We start from the raw sequence: 24,010 nt of genomic DNA, 5'->3' as shown, positions 1-24,010 counted from the left end.
GAAAGTTACCAACTAATTTTTCAATTTCTTTTGCTTCATTAAACAGCTAAAGGCCTGCCTAAATCTACTATCACAATGTTTAGTTAGGGTGCCTGTCTTAATTTATGCTAAAAATTGTTTCGTGATAATTAAAAAACATTCAGTCGATTTTGGCTTGGCGCATCGATCGTAACTCTTAAATAGCAATGTGGACCATTTCTGCTTTATCTCAGTGTTACCGAGTGCTGATGGGCAAGGCTTACTTGAGTGAGAGCATTTTTGCACAATGTTGTGATGCTGTCAAGACATACTTTTTTGTGACAATCCAAATGTATTCTAAGCCGCATGTTCCAGACATTTTTACAAGGTTTTTAGCCCTTTCTTTAAGCACTCTCTAATACATTGCTCCTTGATTGTGATATAGCAAGAGAAGTTACAATTTTTCTGTAGCATTTTCGTACTGTTATTTTGAAAAAAAAATGAGTCTTGCGAGCAAGGAGATCAACTAATATGATTTTATACAAACAAGGCAATAAAACCTCTTTTTAAGCAGTTAGGTATTTTTCAAAATTCATCAGGCTCCTATCTCTTAAATTATTTTGCCTCGTTTTTGGCTGTGCTTCACGGGAAAAATAAAAGCTACATTAAAAAGAGGGATGATAGAAATAGGCATGAGCTAATTGTGGGATTGATACTTTAGGATGAAAAAATTAAATAAAATAAAAAAAAAAAACAAAACTTTACTTGGAAATGCACCTTGAATCTTATCGATGGGTTTGGCTATCATTTAATATTTCAGTTCTTTTGTAACACATAGTTCCTCTCCTTAAAACATATGATGCACTAATGAATACCTAATTACAAAAAAAAATATCGCTAAACCACGGTGACCTAAAACTGTACAAAATTATACCTAAAACAAAGAACAAATTTTTTTGGGTGACCAACAATTTTCAACAACGAGACTAGCTCAACTCATCACTCTGCATCAAAACATGGAAATCCAGGACCAAATTCTTTCATAATTCACCGTAATATCACTTGAATATCTTACAATTCTTAGATTAGGCTCAAAATGCTTTTTAGTTTTTCTTTGTGAATGAGATACTTTATTACCATATAAAACTCCAACTCAGCTAAGCTTACATTTACGAGACATTACGACCCCACATCTCATATCTCTTCCATCTTCAATAGTTGACGTTTAGACTATTAATAAGGCATAGTGTCAATGATATTTGTATATAAAAATAGATTTAATATATTTTATACATAAATTATTAACCGAGTTGACTAAGTACATCACGCATAGAATAAAAACCAGTTTCTTTACTAGCAATCCAAATTGCAGCCTTAATTGCCCCATCAGCAAAAGATTCTCTATTAAGAGCTTGGTGTTTACAGCTGATAGCTTCATTATCACCTAGAAACATTATCTCATGCTCTCCGTACACATGTCCTCCTCTAATTGCAGCGATACCAATTTCGCCCGACAGTCTTTTACCATGGCGGTTATGAATTACGTCCTTCTTAGAATCTATATTTCTTGCTTCCGCTAATGTTTTACCAAGCATAAGAGCAGTACCAGAAGGAATATCTAACTTCATCCGTGGTGAGGACTCTAAGATCTCTATATCATAATTTTTATCAAGAATTTTTGCTGCTTTTTCAGTTAGTATGGCAAGTAAATTTATTCCTAGACTCATATTGGCAGAATATAATATAGCTATATCCTTTGAAGCAGAATGCATAAGATCTGAGACTTTTGACTCAAAACCGGTGGTACCAATAACCAATTTATTTTTATATTTTATGGCTGATTTGAGCAATTTTTCTAATAATTCGCCATTTGAAAAATCTATAATTACCTGACAATTACGACAAAATTCATCTAAATCATTATTTTGCCTGGAAAATGTTGATGAAATTTTACAAGAATCAAAACTTCCTATTCTTTCAATTATCATTTTTCCCATTTTACCGGTAGAACCACATAATCCAATATTTATCATTTTGATTCTCTATATTCTCGCAAACGATGTACTAGTGGTTTATTAGAATTGTTAACCTTGGTATTTATTACTTCACCAATTACTACCACTTGATCACCAATATTATATTGATTGAATTTCTTACATTCAATATAACACACTGCCCTTACATCAAAAAATTTAAAACGCTATTGAAACTATGAATGAATAAATCGAAATTAATTATAAATCAAAAATGAAAAGAAAATTCTGCTTTACAATGAGCAATTTCTTCAGAGCTATCTAGATTGAAGCACGTCATTTAGGATTGGTCTTCAGCGGCAGTGCTTAGGTTGGCTTGGTTACAAATCGTAATTCATTGTTGTCACCCAGTTCAAAAGCAGAAGGAAATCACTGAAAACAATCATAAGAACAAAATGTCAAATAAAAGAAATAGGAAAGTAAATTACAACGAAAAATTAAATTATTGGGTGCTACTTGATAATTTTAAGGAGATGGTTCTCTCAATCCGCGGAGAGAATATTCTTCTCCAAGAATCTGAGCCGAAGGAGCACTAAGGGAAGAGGAAACAAATCTTGCTGAGGAAACATAGGGAATTCATGAGTTACCATGACGTTCTGCAATCACAACAGATCAAAGGAGTTGCATGGGAAGGATTTTCAAGACATGTTTGTTTGTGCTGCGAGCGGGGGATCCTGTAGAAATGACCGTGACCTCTCTCGGTTGCAGGCTTTTTTTGGAAATTGGATCTTTTTTAGCTGCGTAGAGGGGCATGTGTGCTTTTTCATGTAGTCATTCTTCAGTGGTAGGATAGGCAGCAGACCTGGTTGGCCCCTTTTAGGACAGGCATTTAAAACTGTACGATGTTCTCGGATTTTTGTGTTTTGATAAAAGTTGAACAGTCCAGCGTTCTCAGATGTTCTTTGCTTCAGTGTTTTTAAGACGAAAACTGTACAATATTTCGGTGCAAGTTTTTTTTTGTTTCGGTAATCATAATTGTTTCAAAGTTATGAAAAAGTACGCCCCATTGTCAAAGTTATGTTCTTGTCCTTCCCCTCCATGCAGGAAAATCTTATCTACTGATTAAAAAAAACAGAATTTGGTTTGTTAATTTTAAAGATAAAACGCTGCGTAAGATGCGACAGGTTTGCTTTTAAGTTTAAGTTACGGTTTCAAACCTTAAAGTTCAAACAGCACGTTAAAAAATTACCACAGCATAAAATGGGTTGTTAAAATTTTCTTTCTATTTATCTCAAGGAAGAGACCGTTATTTATACTTTGAAATGGATGGACTGAACTTCTGTGATTTTTGATGCATAACACTGTGTTAATCAACCACTCAAAATGTTACAGATATCACAAACAATAGACAAGGCGAATTGTAAGAACAGAACAAGATCTCACTACTCATAAGACTGGACTATTGGACTAATTCCTGCGTATGTGTTATAATAATGCCCGCATATGTAGCAACTGACGAGTTCTGTAATCACTATCGTGCGCCAATCTCACAAATTAATTCGTAAAGTTTTCATTTACATTCAATCTCAAGAAAAGGTCCAATAACGTAATAAACCTTAATAAAACTTGACTTGTGACAAGAACAAATGCTTCTTTGCCATGAATATCAAAAACATCTCTATCAGTTAGCCTGTCTACTTGGTTCAATTTGTCGTCTTCTGTATGAAGGAACGTATCATGTCTGCACTGTGTCAGTTAATCTACAAATACTTAATTTCCTCAACAGAGAATCGTCAAACGAATTTTTTTTTTTTTTTTGGTGCATTTTCTCTCTGACGGATGAATTAAATTATGATGGCATTAGATATATGGCAAATAAGTTATACTGAAATTCAACTGCTGCAATAGGTCAGCTGTGCTAGTCACTGAATTCCAGTTTAGTTTCAAGAATTTTGTTTGCTGATTAAAATCTTAAAATAAAATTGCAAAAAAAAAACCAGAAAATTAATTTTAAAGAGAATAACAACTGAAAGTCAAAGAACGAATCATCTTGATGTGGGAGCTCGTTGGAAAAATCAATGGGATTAATAAAAAAGTAAAAAGTCTACAAAAATTCACTTCTTTGCACTCTGGAGCAAAACATTCTGATGTTCATGATATGCAAATTCTTGGAATATAAAAGTAACGAACTACTGTACTTTTACTTCATTCAATACTCATTGAATACTTTTGTCAAAAATGTGTTTCCATGGCTCCATACAAACATTTACATCTTTAGGATCAGGTTTCCTATTTAAAAATAAATTTGCCTTCATGCATTAGCCTAATTTTGTCGAAGTTTTCAAGAAATGAAAAAATACGTTCATGATCAAGTCCAGTTAAAGTATCCCCCCCTATCTCTATATCAAATTTTGAGACCAAAGTTTAGAAAAAAAAGAAGAAAATAACCCTATGATTCGAATTAAACTGTAAAAATTACTGACTATCCATTTTAAGTAATAAAAAAAGTAAATGTTGCCAAAAAATGTACAATATTCGCATGTACAGAATGTAATATAATTTTGTAAATAGTATATTTGTAATTTTTAGTCTATGATGTAAATTATCAACATATGTCATTTGATGAGAGGTAGATTCAATGTTTTTCAAGTTCAGATCATAATTGTACTTTTTCAATGTTAATGAAACAACGTGTACATAAGTACAAATAGAGAATAATTTTGAATATGATTGTTTATAATATTTTGTTCATTCGATAAAATATAAATGTATGTGATAATCTTGGCAGACTTATTCATTTTCATCGTTTGTGGGTAGTTGTTGCCTTTATTTTTTTAGCTCTTAATAATCAACAGCCTGCGTGCTTTCACATTGACAAGTTTGTGAAAAGTTTATCGATCAAAAAAGCCGAAAGTTCTAGTGACTGTTTTGTCTCATTAATCTTTAACATTAACAGCACACTGTTGCTGTAATGACAAAAAGTAATGAACTTATCAAATCACAGGGCATCAAAAAGTCACACAGTAAGCTTTCAGCAATGTGGTGGTGGCAGTTTTTGGATATAACAACCGAAAACTCAATTTTTACATCAATAGATAACATGTATTGAAGGGCACTTGTTAATTATCCATAAGATATGAGAAAAGTAACGGATTGACACAGACTTTACTGTATCATTTCGAATTATTAATTCTGAGTTAAGAAAAAAAAGCACATCTGACAGGTCTAAAAGCTTGTTGCTTACAGCAAGCTGGTCTGTTGCACGCAAGATATACAACCAACTGAGTACACTTTCGTTGGGTGAATACGTTCGAAAATCTTGTTCGGCACACCAAAAGAGTTTCAAATCCACCCCTTAGCCCACAATCTACGTAGTTCAAGATACGCTATTTCAAATGTACCACTTATGCGGGCAGTTTTTCTTGGTGGTAAGTGGTCAGGTTTGCCCGGAGAAAGACCTAACCTAAATAAACAATAAACCTTGCTAACTGTTATTAACTCTCCTTGCAAAAGATTTCAATTGTTTGTAAGCTTCTGTTTGGCAAAATAAAGAAAAGAAGGAATCAGCACTTGAAAACTATTGAAATCATATAATAGATTAAGTTAGTGAAATCGTTTGTTTACTCAGGTTATTTTTTTTTCTCCTCTGCATATGCGAGCCTGGTTGGCAGTGACTGATAAAAACTACCTGCAGTTGAGGGAAACTTGAAAAAGCGTGCTACAAACTACGCAGATTGCAAGCTAAGGAATGGATTTCAGACTTTTTTAACATGCCCCACTTGATATCCCTGTGATTTTACCCATAAAGAGTACATTTATTTGGCTGTATCTCTTGCTTGCAACATTGAACAGGGCATTTAATGAAAGGCGTCGATATGACATGAACCCTGTATCATTTGAGCTCTCCTTCAAATAAATCATTCAGTTAATGAGCACATATACTGATCTCAATTCCAACTTTAATGCATCATGTCTAGCGCCCTTGGCTACAAGAGGAGAGAAGGAGGAGAAAAATGCAGTAATTACCAATTTATTGTCTAAAGTTGATCTAGTATCAGTTAATGAAGAATTATTGACCATTCTTCAGTTACTTTAACTGCTGGTTTGCGAATCATCAACACTTGAGTACCACTGTTGTACATTACTTCTACGTTTCCGTTCACAGCTGAAATAAAAAAAAAAAAACAAATCATTGATTTAGTTCAACAACTTTGAATAAAATACCCTTTTTTTTCTTTTTTTAAATTTATTTGTACATAGAGTACAAGTTATACAAAAATAGTTTTAGATGCAAAATGCATCTTTAAAAAGCTTAAGTTAATCTTATTACATGATATGATAATACTTATTACATAATTTTATATTTTACCTCAATGAGATATTGCCTCTGTATATTGAGGAGGAAAAATAAGGCACCTCCATTTCAAAATACAGATGTCTTTTTGATTTTGAATTTTTTAAAAATTCTTTTTGAAAAAAGAAAAAAAATCCTTGATTCAGTTCAGCAACTTTGAATAAAAAAACCCCTGGATGGCATAAGAAATTAAGTACCGAAGTACATATTTGTTTATGAAAACTTCATTCGTAATACAAAGGGCACACTGAAAATTTCTAAATTCATTAATACAAGTTCACAAGTATACAAAATTAAATATGAGTCCTGTCATGTGTAATTACAATGGTAAGTGACTTGAATTACAGGCAAAATGATAAACTAACAAGGGGAGCTTCCCAAGTGTAACCGGAATTTCGAGTTGAAATTTCGCATGAAGATACTAGAGATGATTTTAGGGATGCCGTATTTTTTCGTTTTTTCGAATGGGGTCGGGAAAGCCCTCAAAAAAAAGGGCTAAAGATGCGGAAAAAACGCGCGCGCTAGCGGCACAAGGTAAACGTAGGTGATAGAGGCTCTGCATCCTTATCAGTACCGCATGGCCAAACGGTAGCGCGCTCGCCTCGCAGGCGGGAGGTCCTAGGATCGGTTCCTGGTTACCGCTCGTAATTTTATTTTACTTTATGCTTGTTTATTTTTCACTTACTTTATTTTGCACCATTCGCTCCGCAAACCGACTTACGAGGTAGAACACGTAGTGACTGAAGATTTTTTACATATGCTGATAAAAACTCGAAGTTTCTCTTGGATTGAAACGTTATATATAATTGAATGAACAAAACACTCTAAAACTCACCAAATTTCGTTGCCAAGCTGACTTTCCGGAGTATCAGTCGAATCTGTATCTGTATCTGACTGATACTCCGGAAAGTCAGCTTGGCAACGAAATTTGGTGAGTTTTAGAGTGTTTTGTTCATTCAATTATATATAACGTTTCAATCCAAGAGAAACTTCGAGTTTTTATCAGCATATGTAAAAAATCTTCAGTCACTACGTGTTCTACCTCGTAAGTCGGTTTGCGGAGCGAATGGTGCAAAATAAAGTAAGTGAAAAATAAACAAGCATAAAGTAAAATAAAATTACGAGCGGTAATCAGGAACCGATCCTCGGACCTCCCGCCTGCGAGGCGAGCGCGCTACCGTTTGGCCATGCGGTACTGATAAGGATACAGAGCCTCTATCACCTACGTTTACCTTGTGCCGCTAGCGCACGCGTTTTTTCCGCATCTTTAGCCCTTTTTTTGAGGGCTTTCCCGACCCCATTCGAAAAAACGAAAAAATACGGCATCCCTAAAATCATCTCTAGTATCTTCATGCGAAATTTCAACTCAAAATTCCGGTTACACTTGGGAAGCTCCCCTTGTAAGTTTCAAAGCCTTTACTTCTGACTGATTTGAGTGCTGTCGTGCTGTTGGAAATTAAAGTGGAATTAAAATTGGAAATTTAACTTACATGCACTTTTGACGGTTGCGTGCTTTGGTCCAGAAGATGCTCCTATTATAAGTACCCTCTCAATCCATGAACTTGTATCATAGCTAGTGTCACTAAGAAACCTATAATAATCAAATGAAAGAGATTTAACACATTGTCAACCTAGTTAATAAAGTTACAGAGCTAAATGGCAATGTCCCCTTGTATCTGACAAAATATGTGCCTTTTTGACATTCTCTACTGATTTGAATGGGCATGTGGACCTTCCATGAGTCAAACGAAAATTTTGATGCAATAGGTAGTTGTCATGTTATAATGAGGAAAGCAATATCTTGTAATGAGTAACCATGTTTTGAGATATCATTTCGCAAGGTATCTGATTGGTTTCTTCACTACTTGCGCACTAAAAGAAAATGCATTCAAAATTACAAGTTATTTTTGAGTTCTGGGAGAGCGAAAGTTTAATATTAGTTTTTGGGAGAGCGTAATGGCGAACTTACAAGAATGATGCTGGAAATCTGTTGAGAGAACACGACACACTCTATTTACAATACCAGATAACAGAAAGATGGAAATATTTCACTTGGTAAAATATGACTTACGAGAGCTTAAGGGAGGACATGTAGTCACAGCAGATGATCAATGCTAAATAAAGTTCCTGAAGTCAAGGAAAGGCTCCGTGGCCTGGAGACTGTAACTCTTATGTAAAGGTTTTTGCTAAATCACTATTGATTATCTAATTGGTGACAAGTAATCAATCTGATAATCTATAACTTAGGTCGCATTGCATCAGCCATCCGGTGGACCGATAAAAAAGATATTAAATAAATGAGATGGTGTGTTTGCTTGTGTACACGCATTGGCTGAAGGCCTAGAATGCTTGACAAGTTGGAACTCAGAATGAGACGGAAGAAATGAGGGAGAAAAGGATAGATGAAAAACTGTCTCAGGACGAATTTGGAAGAAAACTTTGCGTAAAACGCAACAATAGTTTTAAAAATATCTGGGCCCTAAAAGATGCGCAACAACACAAAGACTGTAGATTGGTGGTGACCTATGATAAACCAAAGCCATCATGGAGAAGTTTTCAACAGGCAAGGACTTCTTCACTCTAACCTCCAGTCCTGCAAATAACATGGGTTCTTTTGGAGTTTATATAATTAAGGGTTTGATGATAAAATTCTCTTTGTAAACTCACTGAAGGAACGCTTGATGTTTACATTGTGATCTAAATCGTATATACCTTTGAAGGGATAATGAAAATTTTTAATTAATATGACCTGTATCAATTTGTATTGTTTTCGGAAATAAAATCGAAATTTTTTATCAAACCGTAAGTTGTTTTTTTTGTTTGTTTGTTTTTGTTGTTTAATTCATTTATATGTATAAAAATACATGATAAATACAGGAGTCATCGTCTGGGTGACATATCTCTCTGATTTAAACTAGTAAATGAAAACTTAATCCCACCCATACAAATTAAAGTAGTTATAATGGAAAAAATGCATACGCAAAAAGGTGGAAATTATTATACTAATGGTGCAATAAATTTATAAACGAAGGATAAATGCTCATGGCTAAAAATCAAAAGGTGCAAAAACCAATTAAGGAGAAAATCACCTTTCATGATTAAGAATTAGATAGAGTGAGGAATTCATGACCTCAAAACAGCGAGAAAACATTCACAGAAACAGATAAAGAGAGATGCCTATCAACAGACGGCAGAGAAAAGGAGTTGATTACAGATCACGGTGGGTTTCTGAAAAAAGTCGGCCCCTGCATGAGAGTCTCTAGGACTTTCATCAGATCTGTTCGATCTGTTCAAATTGTTTTAAAACCAAGTCCTTATCGATTATCGAACCGTAAGTGAAGCTAGAGATGAATGCAAAGTTATTTTGACATAAAAATAAGTTTTATCTTTTTTACCTTGGGCAGAGAACAGACACGACCTTAAATAATAGCTTAGTAGTGATGGAAATTTGGAAGAATCATTTAGTTTTGTGTAGCTGCCTTTGGAAACCGAAAGTTGTTGAATATTTTGATAGCATGCAAATAAGGCCCATTGGCCCACCTTGAATCTTCCATTCCTATTGTGCCTCATACTGCCATTATTTAAATCTCAACTGCAGTTAGTAGATATCTGATTATAGTCTAAATCTTGAAGAACATTACTACTTAGCTTGTACAATTGGATTTATCAGGATGGCAGCAAAAATTGTTAACCCACCGAAGGAAAAGGACAACTAATCAGATACATTAATCCTATACAATCACTAAATAACCTGCCTGATGGTGAGATGATATTGTCGGTTTAAAATTTGGTAAAGAAACTTACGAAGAGCTCAACACATTATCTTTGAACTCGAATTTCATGTACAGCCTTTGTCCTTTTTGGTATTCAAAACTATCACCATCATCGAGGTAAAGTGTTCCTGTAGCTGTGCCCTGAAAATAGAAAGAGACAAATAATATTAAATGCAAAATAAAATAAGGCAATTTTGCGCAGTGTTAATTTATTTTCAAAATAAATCCTCATTTCTTGCGATTCTTTCGCACACTTAAATTTCTTTTCTCATCGAGTTTGCATCTACAAACAAGTTCATTAAGTAGCAGCATGTAAAGACAAGTAGGCATAAATGAGTTAATCCGTCTGATCAGGAGGCTATTGTTTTCATCATGTTTCCTCTACTTCCTCCTTGATAGGGTCATGGGCCTGGATTTAGAGATCAAAATATTCCTAACTTGTCATATTGGTACATCGATAGTGATGTTTCTTTTTGGAGTAAGACAATTTGGTTTTCATATAGAAAAATACTGTATTTGACCTTTTGAGGGCTGTGCTGTCCCCACTTGGGCTAGAACAAACAGATCCCCCAAGGCTCCACCAGTTGCAAGGGGCCAAAATTACGAGAGCCCAGCATAGACAGGGATTGGAGCAAGCTCAGGATTCAGCAGCGTGATGGTCCACTCAGACTCTATCACTTATCTTTTGCACCATCCCCCCCCCCCCCCCTGAACAAAGGCCGCTTTCCTTGCAACCATGAAGAGCTTTTCGCACCTTTGTATTGCTCTTCATCATATAGCAATAAAATGAAAAATAATAAATAAAGAAAATAGTGAGTAATAGAAAAAATTTCAGAGAGAAAGCGAAGTTCTTACATTGCTGTTCAAGGCAACCAATAACGTTAATGGGTCATGTAAAGTCAGGACTGACGAACGTCTAGCACGTTCTCGGAGGGGTAAAATTGAGCCACCTCTTTGGAACAGTGGGATCTGCAACAGAGAATTGGGATGAGATAAATGATAGTCGCTTCAAACTAAAAACAAGCAGATAATCAGGCACTAGGTAATTAGTAAATGTTTTAGTTCCTGTGATAAGTATGACTGAATTTTAATTTCCTTTTTTTAACCATTTCCCAAAAATGGCTGGATCTGAAATGACCACAGCGAGAAAAAGCTGCATTAACATCTAAGATGTGTAGCCTGAGGATTTAGAAAATATTAACCAATCTTCAGTTCAATGAACAAAATGAGACGTTCAGTGTCCAATGTTTTTATCAAAATTTGTTTATTTTTGTACTTGTATCAACTCTTCGACATGGTTCATGACAGCTTTTTAAAATAACAAAAGGAGAATTTCAAAGATTTTAGGAAGTCTTGCAATATGTAATTAAGAATTAAACATTTCAAAAGCTGAAAAAACCTTAACATGAGATATGAAAAATTTCAGAGGCTTTAAAATGGGGATTAAAGAGGGAAAGTATATTTGAAAACCTTCAATTCTTCCTATCGGAGGATATCGGTAGGAGAAGGGGTATCAATGCACCTGATTTTTTGTAAAAAGGTCAGCTTTGGTTTGTTTTCAGCATGCAATACCCAGAGCTAAAAACTGTGGATTTATCCAGTATTAAATGTATGAAATTTTGCTCTGAAATAGTTTAGGATGCTTTGAAATGAAAATTCTTTAATTGGAGGAAAACTCATTATTTCTGATTTTTCTGGTAAGCACCTCTTCTGCTAGTGTCTTTATCAACAGAAGGATGCCACCACATGGCATACAGACAAAGCAGGTTCGAAGTCATAAAGCCTCTATTGCAAAATAAAAAAAAGCAGTACATTTTCTTGAGCCTCGCAAACAAGACACCTAAATGGTAGGAAATTGAAGGATATTCGAGGACTTTACAAGGCATAACAAATTCAATTCAACTGCTTATAAACCGAAACCATGAGGCTGATAGAGCAAGTGAGAAATGAAGAAGGGCAGAAAGGGACTTACTGTGCTAATGTCTACTGGCATTTCAATGGAGCCAGGTTTATAAGCCTGATATGATCGCAAGTCGTACCACAACTCATTGTGACCAGGGAACAGAACATTCACCGAGGACACACCTGCTTCTTGGACCGGACGGACCATTAGGCTGCTTCCTATAACCGACATTGATAATAATTTTAAGAGTTGAATTTGGGAAAACTTTCTGAATCAATATTCTTAAGAACTATTGCTTGGCCTCCTATTAGCTGAATTCCTCAGAGCAAAGGCTAGTAAGAATTAGCTTTTTGTTTGCTTAACTGCATTGGTAGAAAAAGCCTCAGTAACATGTTTGAGAAATGTTGCATAAATAACACCTGAGGCAACTGAGGATTAGAGGAAATTTCTAAGGTAAAATACAAGACGAATAAGAAATAAAATTCAAACAGACCCAAACAGGCTTCATGGTCTCTGAAAATGTGGAGGAATGGAATTGCTAATACCAAATGTGTTTGGTCTTGGCCCTTATTTCTGGAACAATTATGCCTCTTAAAATTTCTTATCATATACACAGGATGTTTAAAATCATACATTGAAACAGATTAGTTTGCTTCTTTAAATGCTTTCTTGACATTTGTAACAAGCAAGAGTATTTTTTTTGTGTGTGTGAGTGTGAGATTGTTTCCTTGGAAATCAGTTATTTTTCAATTTTCTACGCTGAGGTTTAAACTATGTGCTATTTATAGGTAAACATATTTCAAAATTTGACTTATAATTTCATTTGTGGAACAAGAAGTGGATTTTGATGCAACACTCACCAAGGATGAGTTGATTATCTACATCGTACGTGTTGACATCCTGGGGAAATTCTGACCACAGGGGTCTGATGACGGGCAGGCCAGTAATGGTGTGTTCGTAGAAAGTTGTGTAAATGAGAGGCAGGAGAGAGTAACGCAGTCTGATTGCTTGACGGATAAGTTCAACAGTTTGGTCATCAAAAAGCCAAGGTTCACGGCGTTTAGTGTCGATGTGGGCGTGACCTCGGAAAAATGGCAAAAACACTCCTGTCTGTTAACAAAAAATTAAGCTTAGGCAACATACTTCAAAAAAGACAGAACAGATTTTTCAACGATGCTAATTAGGCAGGCTACCTATTCCCTTAAGCTGACAACAGTGGCCTGTTATCACTGAATGAGACTTACTATGAAGATATTCTTCCATAACTTGACATGTTTTCTTTTCTTTTTGTTTATCATTTCCTGACCGGCTGCTTTACTTTTCAATTTGCTCGAAGGAAAAAAAATTATTTTCTTTACCCTGATTTGATTTTGTAGGGTGACCTCTTTTTTGACTTAATTAGCATTAGAGATAAATCGGAAATAATTTAGTTGTCGGTCTTACTGCAAAGCCAAACTACTGCTACACTCAACAACTTTTGTAACTGTAACTAAAGAGGTAGGAGAAGGAGTTCCTGGCCTTTAATAGCATAAGGTACTTAGGTACGTGTTCAACTTTCAACAGGGAAGAAGAACGTGGTCCTATCAAAATTTTGCAGTGATTAGGAACTCAAAAAACATACCTGGTACCACCGAACGAGGAGCTCTGGGTTGGGGTTTCCGAAGAAGCCTCCAACATCAGCACCGCAAAAAGACATGCCGGAAATGGCCAGTGACAGACACATTGGGTATGAGATCTGCAAGTGAGTCCAGTCAGCAGCATTATCACCTGTCCAGATGGCAGCGTATCTCTGTGAGCCAGAGAAGGCAGAGCGTGTCAGAATAAACGGTCGTTTCATACCTTTGCCACGTGCTAAAAGACCATCATATGTTGCTAGGGTCTGAAACAGAGAAACATTAAAATTAAGGCAACATTACCAACCAGAGGAAATTTTGATAATTTGAACAGGACTGAACTCCTTCTATCTAGAAAATGTACTCAATGGTTGAGAAAAATTAGCGGAACTTCAGGCTTTATACTTCTGATGCTTTCGAGTGAAAAAATTCTTGAGCTGGGTTTCCACTAGCGCATTTTTGAGGCACAAGCTGAAAGAGCAACTAGCGTTGCTGCGCAGGCTATGCGATTTGGTGGTATGAACATCTTTTTGCACAACTTGGACACTTGTCCTGTAAAAACCGAACAACATTGAAAGTTTCCAAAGTTGCTTGCCACATTTGCTAATTTCTGAGCAATAACCAGCTAGACATTATTTATCACCGATGCACATCTGATACAGCTGACTTAACACCCATGTCCAATACTCATTGAGCACACGATAAAGTAGCATGCTAAGGTGCAGCTTGTCCTGTGCAGCAAGATAACAGCTTAAAATGCGCTCAAATTGTGCATACAGTGTCACTCATGCATCGAAAATGCTCAAACCGAAAAGCACAGGTATTCTTTAAAAAGATGGAGACAAGAATATTCCTTGAATTTCCTGTGAAATTTGTCCTTGGAGGACATAACCCATTTTACCAAAACTTGTCCCACACAGCACATGCAGACAGGAAAATCTTTTTCAAAGTGGGCAAATACCTGCATGAAACCATAGATATTGTGGAGCTCTCGGTGCTCGACATCTCCATAGTGAATACAGTCTTTGGGCATGGTCACTTCTGGGCCGTTGAAAACCGATGGTTCGTTCATATCATTCCAGATGTAGACATCTGTGTTGGTGCCTTGGAAAGTACTGTATTGAGAGGCATAATACTCTCTTACTTTTGGGTCCAGAAAATCGAGGTAACTTGAAGATCCAGGCCAACACCAACCTGAAGACAAAATGAGAGATTCTTTGATGAAAAGAGAAATCTCAGATATTTATTGACACTGTACATAAAAATGCTGGATTTACACCATAAATACAAAATATTGAAACTCTTGAAAAGGAAGTTCTAATGTTGATTGGTGTGCTACAGATTAAGATTTGCCTTTCAATTGTCTAATTTTTTGCATTGAAAATCGGATAACTTAAAATTTTGCTGCTTACTCACAATATTTGTGTGAAATTAATCAAAAGAGTTTTTCTTGGTCTTCAAATTTCTCAACAGTATCCTCTATCATGAGCAATTTAAATTTATCTTGTGCAGTTTTGTTTGTTGCCAAAGCATATAGACCAAAGCATATGGACCAACGGATACGGACCAACGGATATGAGTGTTGCCTTAGTAATTTTGAAACAATCTTAAGCAACAAATATTTCCTTAACCACAGCAAATTTCGAAGATTTAGAAATTTTTGCTTACCCTCATAGTCTTTCCGATCTTTGTTCTTTACGTAGTAGCCATTGTTCTCTGCATCGTTATGGAGGAAGTAATTGCTATCGCGCTTAATGTGAGGATCAATGATGACAACGAGTTTCCTTCCCTTTGTTGTAAGATTGTAGACCATTTCCAGAGCATGAGGGAACTTGTGTTCATCCCAAGTGAAGTATCTGATAAAATAAAAAAAACAAATGATTGTTAAAATAGTACCACTTTAAATCCAAACCTACCGTTGACTTTACTCTTTGTCAAATTCAAATGAATTTCCTTTGAGTTTATTTGCTACTGAGATTCCTCTGTTTCAAAACACTTTCAAATTGCTTCCTTATTTTCTTGTCATGACAAGCCTGTATTTAGAAAATATTTTTAATTAATGTATAATAAATTTTATAAAGATATGTAATGTTTAAAAATACTTTAAACTGAAGATTTACGGCTAAATTTTATTGTTCTATTTGCCTCCTGATTTTAATGATTTTTCTCTTAAACATAGTATGAATGTTTGCAACAAAAAATAAGCTTAAAGACGAAGAGGACAAAAATGAAAAATTCTTACTTCTTTCCATCAGTGTATTCAATATCAAGCCACATGACGTCCATCGGAATGTCGTACTTGTCAAAATTTTCAGCAACATTGAAAACATCATTTTCATCATTATAGTTCCATCTGCACTGGTGATATGCTAATGAGAAATACTGTAATTTGAACAAAATATCAATAAGTTAAAAATATTGCACCTTGATAAACTTCGTAGATTATTTGCTGCAATAATTCTGAAAAAGTCTGCTGCAGTCACTCAATGGGTCAATGCTTTTCAATTACTCTGCCAAAAAAAAAAAAAAAAAAAAAAAAAAAAAAAAAAAAAAAAAAAAAAAAAAAAAAAAAAATTGACACTGTCAACTGAGACACGCTAGTAATGATAATACTGAAAAACAATAAGAGAAAAACAAATGGAATTTTGCATTTGAAAGAGGGGGGGGAAAACAATAAGCATCTTAAGTTTATTTGGACGTATTTCTACCAAACAGACCTATGTGGAGGTGAGAAATATGGGGTGTGCTCTAGGAAGCTGCATAAGAAGCAATGTAAAAGTGGGCGTGATTCCTTTTGAAGAATTGGAAAAGCGGGATATTACATTCTATCAAACAGACCTATGTGCCAACTGAATGCGGCAGTCATGAGCCGCGGGCATGGCAAGAGAGCCTTGTGGACAGGGCTCATGAGTTAAAGACTCCCTCTAACGATCTCTCCCTCGCTCGAGTGCGCACTATCATTGCCGCTGACGTCACTGGCGCTTTATTATTCCCATTCACTCTTACGGCCAGAGAACTAACGAGCACACCCCATATTTCTCACCTCCACATAGGTCTGTTTGGTAGAAATACGTCTATTTCATACTGTGTTAGACATAAACTGGAACATGACTTTAAGCTGCTCTCTCTTGACATGTTGTGCAGAAAGAATCATACTTAAATTAAAATTCATAAATTAAGCCAAAGCTAATTTCTTATTTATCTTCATTTTGGTTAATCATAAATATTAAAAAGCTATGAGTTTGGCTGAATAAAAATGTTAAGCAGGCTACAGGGACAAAGAAAATTATTTTGAAGAAATTGGTTAAAAAATCTTCATGATTCCAAAAATTTCCATCAGTTAATGAAAAGCACTTGAAAGAATCCTTCTAACCGGAGGTAAGAAGCTGGTTCCTGTGAGTTTGGTGTACTGACGGAAAACATCATGAGGTGACGGTCCCAAGTGGAAAAATACATCAATAATGCCACTCTCTGACATGAAATGAAGGTCCACTTTCTTTGTTTTCTCATCTGTCTGACTGCCAGAGACAAAGTTCACTATGGATGACATGACATTGTTCGCTTCTGAGTCGGGAGTGTATGCCACATCCACCCAAGTTTCTGCGGCGTTTAGCCAGAATATTCCGCTTGCTTTCTTGCTGGAGATAGATCACAGTAAATCAAATGAATTTATGTGCTACTATAGAATATATTTGGATATATCATAATTATTGCATGAAATTAAGAATTAGATTCATGAGTCGGAGGTCACTATTTTGAAAGCAGACTTTACTTCCAGAGACTGAGTTACATTCTGAACCTTTAGAGGACTCGTGATTAACTGCTTGACAGTGAAGCTATAGTTTGAAAAGCCTAAACCTGAGAAAAAAACTACAAATTCAGAACTTTAATTAGTCTTGCCCAGGGCAACCAGACAAGGTTAGAATTAAACTTCCACAGGAATTGCCATGATAAAAAATGTGGAGGGTCTCCAAAGTTTCTAAAATTAACTTTTGAGAAATTAAAATGTTTAGTTAACATAATAATCAGTCGATTCAAACGTTTCACTTACAAAGAAATCAACATCAAAAGAGGTTATGTTGGTCATTGAAAACAGTCAAGCCCTCTCAGCAATTAAAGTGAGTTGGAACAATGCTCCTAATTTTCAGGCGTTGATACCTAATTATACATTTTCTTGTTATTTGTAGCATGGCATCAAGTAATATTACAGCATCGTTCAAAGGCAGTAACTGAACCTTTTAGTCCATTCTTTTTCCACTTTTGCTACAAAACAATCAACAGTAAGATAATAGCGTCTCTGCATATTTTGAATACATAATTACGGTTTAGTTGTCTGAACTAAGGCTAGAATTACTGTCAAAATTTAGGTTAATGTTAAATTTGTCCTCTACTTTGTCCTTTGTATGTAATGACAGCTATATTAACTGTATTGATACACAAGAAACATAGGCTGGCATTACACATTTGTTGGCTGGGAGGTACAAAAAAGAATCAGAAAGACTCTTATTATGCCAGCTTTTTCACCCAAATCCAAATTCAAATTTACCTCTACAAAAATTTTTAAGACGATGGACCACTAGACAAGGTACGAATTTCAGCACTCTGATATATGTTCCGTAACCAAAATTTCACGTAAAGCACGATGCGCACAATGAAAATTATCGAAATCAACTCCTCACAACGATATTTAATGATTCTTGATGCGTGAATTCAAACCACCCGCTCATGAAAACTCAATGCTCTACGTGATTCACATCGCGCGCTAAACGTTATCATGACAGTCTCTGCGCGATGTAAAAATCTGGCAACCTCAATCTTGACGCTTTGGCTCAGCTATAGCAAATTGCCTATAGTTCGAACAACACATGGTGGGAAATGAATATTGCTCGATTAAGAAACTTGCTGAGACCGTTGTCGTGCGCGATTTGACTCACGTAGAGCTTTGAGTTTCTTGTGAGCGGGCAGTTCAAATTCCTCGTAACCAATGTGAAATGAAAAGGTTAATATCTTCGTTAGGAGTTGGTTTCAGTAATTTTAGTTGCACGAATCTTGTTCTACGTGAAATATTGGTTAAGAAACATGTACCGGAATGCTTAAATTCGTACCTTGTCTAGTGATCCATTAAGTCTTTAATGAAACATTGAACAATATTTGATGAAATCTTACCCAAGTCCAACTGCAAAGGGCATAGCAGCATACAAGGCCATAGTCGAGTGAATTTCATATTCAAAAACATCGAAATTGTACAGCCGGTATGGATCACCTTTCCTGGAAAGCACATGAAGATCGTTTAGAGTTACAACTTGATTACAAAAAGGTTACTTGTTATACTGAGGTTCAAGTACACAAATCGCCAGCTTGGGGTAAGCAGTGATGAAAGGCTTCAATCATTTGTTAGTAACAAAATTGCTCGGATCCTTTCCCAATAATTATCCCATAAATCGGAAGTTGCAATTCTTAAATTCGGCAATCGGAAGTACATGCTAAACCTCTATTCTACAGAGGCTGTCTCAATGATTTGGCATCACTTTTGGATCCACTGTACTTGCCAACAAAAAAGCTAGCAAGTTGCAATTTGTAGGGTTTTGTGGCTCAATTTTTTAGAGAAATAAGCAACGAAAATAGCATCTAAGATGAATTTTTCTAGTCAATAGTTGAGCCAAAAATAGGCCTTCGTCAAGCCTTTGTCAAAAACTGACAGTGACACAGTTTTTGTTTTATTTATTTATTTATTTTTTTTTAAAGAATCATGTTGTGCGGACCCCTACCTGATTTTAGAACTCAATTTAAAAAAAAGGAGCAGAGGAAATTTAAACATTAGAGGCATGTGTTAACGCCTTGCTGCACTTGACTTGCCCTTTTACTTCTTAAAAATGCTATAATGAGAGCTTAAGATGAGACTCAAAGTTCGAGAAATAATAGATAATTTGAGCAAAATTTGAGAGAAATTGGAATAATCAAGGCGAGGTAGAAAATAATTTTAGTTACTTGGTAGACTTGAGGGCTAGAGTTTCAGCATGCTCTGGAAGACCATAAGCATGATGAGCGTTGACAAAAGTGAAGTCCAATGCAACAGCAGTTGGTCCATAAGGTTTACTATCATGATGTGACTTGAAGTTCTCTTCCCAAGCTCCGGGATCTTCCTGCACTTCATTCAGCTTATTGTCATCACCTGCCTCTCCTTCCAGATTTTCACCTTCAGGTCGCGCTGGATTCCTTTAAAGAAAATTATTAATTCGTATTTTATTCAGGGCAATCTTCCTTTCAAAAGTGTTACAAGTTACTTTTACAAAATACATGATGACACAAAGCAAAGCTAAGTTACTGTAAAATTGATGAGTTTTAAAGAACTCCGATGGATTCCATTCACAAGTCAGGAATCTGTTTGGGTGGTTGATACAAAAAGATCCGTGAAAATGATGACATCATTCCGTATGCAATGACACATAATATAAGTGAACAGAGATACCAATTTTATGGCAAGTATTGTACAGTCCATGCCGCATAAGTTTACTTACTTCAAAAATGGGACAGAGGATCGGCCTTCTTACTTCTATTACCTACCGTTCCCTTTCAATATTAAACTCGGACAATTGAACCTCTATTGAACTATTTAAAATGTAAACTTATGAGCCTTATAAACTTTATTTAAGAGGCTTTATGTCCAAAGAGACTTCATATTACATCATCCACCACATTGGATTAAACTGTAGTTCTCCAAAACCTTGGTCTTATCATCTTGTGGTTTACAAATTTGCACTACATGCATTTTACCATTTCTATAAAGACTACAAGGCAAAATGCACTAACATAATAAGCCTTTTAATTTCTTCATAGGAAGTATCCTCCATTATTATGCCCCTTAGAAATTTGGCATGCACGAATAAGGAACGTGCACTATGTGACTATGATTCATTTTCGATTGCATTGTCCTACTGAACAAATCTTGTTTCCTAGGCTTCTACAAAGCAATTTTTTTTTCTTCTTCTTTCTTTGTAAGAATTTAAAAAATATGATTTGGGAGCAAAATGTGACTCTTAATTGTTTGATAATGGATAGACACAGAAAATGTAAGCATTTGAAGCATCTCAAATAGAATAAAAATATATCGTAAATTAGCTTACTTACATCTTGAAAAATACTAAAAACGAGTGCAAAACTTACGGATCACTTTTCCTCCTTTGATGCTCGAACTTCATAAGACCTTGTGAATTAGCACTAATGACCAACTCATCATGAGAGAAACAATCCAATTTAAACGGAGCATAGTGAACAATAACTTTGTTTTCTCCAGATTTCACTATGATCTTCTCAGATGTTTTCTCCAACACTTCCAACCTATCACAGACATACTTTCATTTTAGAAACGCAGTGATGGAAAATATTCAGACTTTAAAGTTTTATGATACACAATGGCATAAGGGTGCAATACATTTCTATTTGATTGTTTTTCATTTCCATCCTTTTTGATATTTTTAAGTTGAAAGATACATGACTTAATCCACTGAAAAAAGCTAATTTCCAAAAAAGAGCACCCATTGCGGTAAATGTAAGTTGAGAATGTTTGATTGTAGGGCTGGTAGTTTTAGTAGCAAGATTTAGACTTCAAGAATTAATGAAAATTGAAACAAATTTACGACGAATAATGTGAATCTGGCTACCCGTCAAAGGTGAAGTTTACCCAGTTGACTAATTGTTCAACTACATCGTTCTAAATTGTCGTCAACTAAATCATTTAAAATCACCTCTAAGATTACTATCCTCTCCCACAATCTTAAAACCTTCACAGATTTGCATGCAACCATCTAAGAGTGCTCATCCCTAATTTTCTGCAGTACTGTATGAAACTCGTTCAGAATGGCTGGAAATTAGAAAGACTTACATTTTCTCAAAAACCCTCATCTTTATTTTGAAAATAAAAAAGGAATGAAAATCTCTTAGGCGTAAATATTTTGTCAATAGGTGTCACAATGGACACTGGAAAAAGAGAGAGAAACTTACGGTTCGGTGGTTACAGGAAGCAGTACAAAAGGAACTTTGAAACGTTCTTTGATCGGTTTCTCTTCATCAACAGTCAATCTGTAAGTGGCATCAGCTAAGGCAGTAAGTTCTAACTTATACTTTACAGATGTTGAGGCATCAATAAGGTCTGCTTTGACACTTGTTTCGTACACTTGAACAGTTTCTGGGGCAATCTCAAAATTAGATCTTCCAGGAGCAGTCTTCCGGCATCTCCTGCAAAATGAATATAAAAATTGAATTACAAGTACAGCTTTGTTGCTTGTAAGTATCTTTATTTAGAAAATATGATTCATTAATATAGGTGAGAGTCTCGTAACTTTCAAAAATCTTGAAGTTTAGGCATAATAACACTATTGCACCGGTGGAGAACAACAAAGTACACAGGGCCCATTATTGTTACGAGAAAGAAAAATATGTATATCTTGGTGGTTTAGCATGCAGGATGCAACATGACAGATCTTTTGTCTCATTTCTGTGTTAAGTACTTATCAACTTCTTAGAGCATGACTATAATACAGAGTGAAGGGGCAACTAGTTTTAGGAAGAAGAATATCACCGCTGATTATTGACTTCAAATTTCCACTACAATCTATAAACACTGTAGCAAAAGCTAAAATTCAATCACACCAATCTTTAAACACAAATTAGTGACACAGATGGTTTCTTTTAAAGCAAAAAATAGTCACAATTTTATCTTCAAAAATGTTCTTTCTCCGGAAAACCCTCAGCAAAAAAATAGCTGCACTGCTTCATATTCTGATTTACTGATCAGACAATCCATCCGATACCATTGTGAAAGGCAGTTTATTTCAAATCGAAAAAAATTAGTCCAGTTAGGTTTATAGTACAGGAGCATTTGTCGTAAAAATAATTGTGTGCACTGAAGTGAGTGCTTGGGTTTTTTCGCCGATTATCTTGGGGCGTGTGCCTGTAGGTATGTCCTGTGATGTGATCGATATATAACTCATGTCAGATGTGGTAGTGTTTCATTAATTATGAAAGTGCATCAACCATATGTACATAATTACATCCGATGAAATCTGAATTAAGAGGTAGAACCAGGAGTGCCAATGGATCAGTTTCACAGCACCATTGTCAATCAGTATGGCTGTTAGCTGATGAATAATAATATACAGTCCATGAAAGAGCCCTTCATGGACTGAATTCAAACCTTGGACCAAACAATTCTCCACAACCAGTGGTAAAGGGTTTGAGGATTGTCGAGGGTCAAACATTACTTACGTTCAACATCGATGATGTTCCGCTTTCGAAACCTGGGCTAGGATAAGGAAAGGGGGTATGTGAGTAAGAAGAAAAGGCAATTGAAAAAATAACCCATTATCAAGTGCTTACTTACCGGCAAAAACTGCTTTGTTCGCATGTTTTGAAGTTGCTTCGGTCAACAGCTTCAACAAACGTCAAAATGAGGAAAACGGCAGTGATAAGGTGATAGACGCACTGCATGTTCGTAGTGTTTAATTGAAACTCATGGAAACAAAATAAACCACGCTTTTGCAACGAAAAGTCGGAAGATTTCGCCTCACCAGGCTGCAAGACGACTAAGAAAGACGCGGAAACCGAACCGTATGATCACTTATCTTGAAATCCGAATGCGACGGACGGATACGTGTTCGACAGGAAGGACATGCAATGATAAGTGCCTACAGCAGATATAATTAATAGGCGTCTTTGAGAATGAATTCGATCACTGCTGCATCCAGCAGCCAAAATAAAACGGAATCATGATCCAAGAACACATAAAAATTAATACACTAAAAGAAAATTGCAGAAATTGGAAGTTGGGAAGCGAAAGCGATTGAAAACGGAACGGGTTATGTTTCACTGTTTACATCGCTCCCCTCCCCTCTTGTATTTGACCACCAATTGTGCAAACCCAAATGTGCGAAAGTCACTATGACGGGGACAATATTATCCCTGTAGAGGCATTAAAATTGATTGAAACTGGAATTTATTAAATGCGAAATCATTGATTAGATTTTATAAGTTATTTTTGATGCATTTTGTCGATGATTACCTCGATTACTTTCCTCTCTTCCTAGTGTGGTTTTGATCTTTAAGTTTGTCACGGCACTTCTGAGCAGCCAATAGAAGTAAGCCAATTGGAACATTTCGCCGGTAAAAAGCCTTCAGCGAGCTCGACCTTCAAATCCTTTGATCCACGCCGCCAGTTCCTCGAAATCTGCCCAGAGGAAGAAGAAGAATTTATCGTCACAAAAATTCTTCGGGACGGAACTCTTGAGGCGCCTGGCGCCTACTGATTGACCCATATTTGACTGATACGTTCGAACAGGTATGCCTAGCCTATTTCCTTCATGCTATGCTAACGTATGATATATGGAATCCCTTCGATTTTTAACGAGGAATCCGAATCTGAGCTTAGATTTTGGATATCT

General features: G+C 35.7%; 2 protein-coding genes across 3 annotated transcripts in view; one reads left to right on the top strand and one right to left on the bottom strand.

Moving 5' to 3' along the window:
- The window catches only part of LOC109041181 (uncharacterized), a 58,158-nt gene extending 54,365 nt beyond the window's left edge, over window positions 1-3,793 (top strand). For both annotated transcript variants that reach the window (XM_019057417.2, XM_019057416.2), the window contains exon 8: window positions 3,324-3,793. The gene's annotated coding sequence lies outside the window, so the exon portion shown is untranslated. The remainder of the gene's footprint in view (window positions 1-3,323) is intronic.
- GCS2alpha (glucosidase 2 subunit alpha) lies at window positions 1,235-23,442 on the bottom strand. The gene is made up of 17 exons (XM_019057415.2): window positions 22,954-23,442; window positions 21,576-21,809; window positions 20,739-20,912; window positions 19,563-19,790; window positions 18,741-18,842; window positions 16,948-17,212; window positions 15,817-15,956; window positions 15,243-15,430; window positions 14,536-14,768; window positions 13,583-13,840; window positions 12,822-13,071; window positions 12,031-12,179; window positions 10,914-11,027; window positions 10,090-10,199; window positions 7,776-7,876; window positions 5,958-6,096; window positions 1,235-2,363 (listed from the first exon to the last, which is right to left on the bottom strand). Exons 1-16 carry the CDS (start codon window positions 23,058-23,060, stop codon window positions 5,990-5,992), a joined length of 2,760 nt encoding a protein of 919 aa, XP_018912960.2. The 5' UTR covers window positions 23,061-23,442; the 3' UTR covers window positions 1,235-2,363; window positions 5,958-5,989.
- Window positions 23,443-24,010: the final 568 nt, after the last annotated feature.

This window comes from Bemisia tabaci, chromosome 1 (genome assembly GCF_918797505.1).
Source record: "Bemisia tabaci chromosome 1, PGI_BMITA_v3".
In the NCBI taxonomy this organism is placed as follows: domain Eukaryota; kingdom Metazoa; phylum Arthropoda; class Insecta; order Hemiptera; family Aleyrodidae; genus Bemisia; species Bemisia tabaci.
Note: the sequence above shows the minus strand (reverse complement) of the source record. Positions and strands in the feature narration are given on the sequence as shown.

What these genes read in the sequence shown, in the direction of transcription:
- GCS2alpha (XM_019057415.2), bottom strand. Translation starts at nt 23,060, where the DNA reads ATGCAGTGCGTCTATCACCTTATCACTGCCGTTTTCCTCATTTTGACG. An exon ending in GAACAAAGCAGTTTTTGCCG is followed by an intron (nt 21,810 to 22,953) that starts GTAAGTAAGCAC and finishes TTCATTTTGCAG; the next exon opens with GAGATGCCGGAAGACTGCTC. An exon ending in CAAAGGAGGAAAAGTGATCC is followed by an intron (nt 19,791 to 20,738) that starts GTAAGTTTTGCA and finishes TTTTCTTTAAAG; the next exon opens with GAATCCAGCGCGACCTGAAG.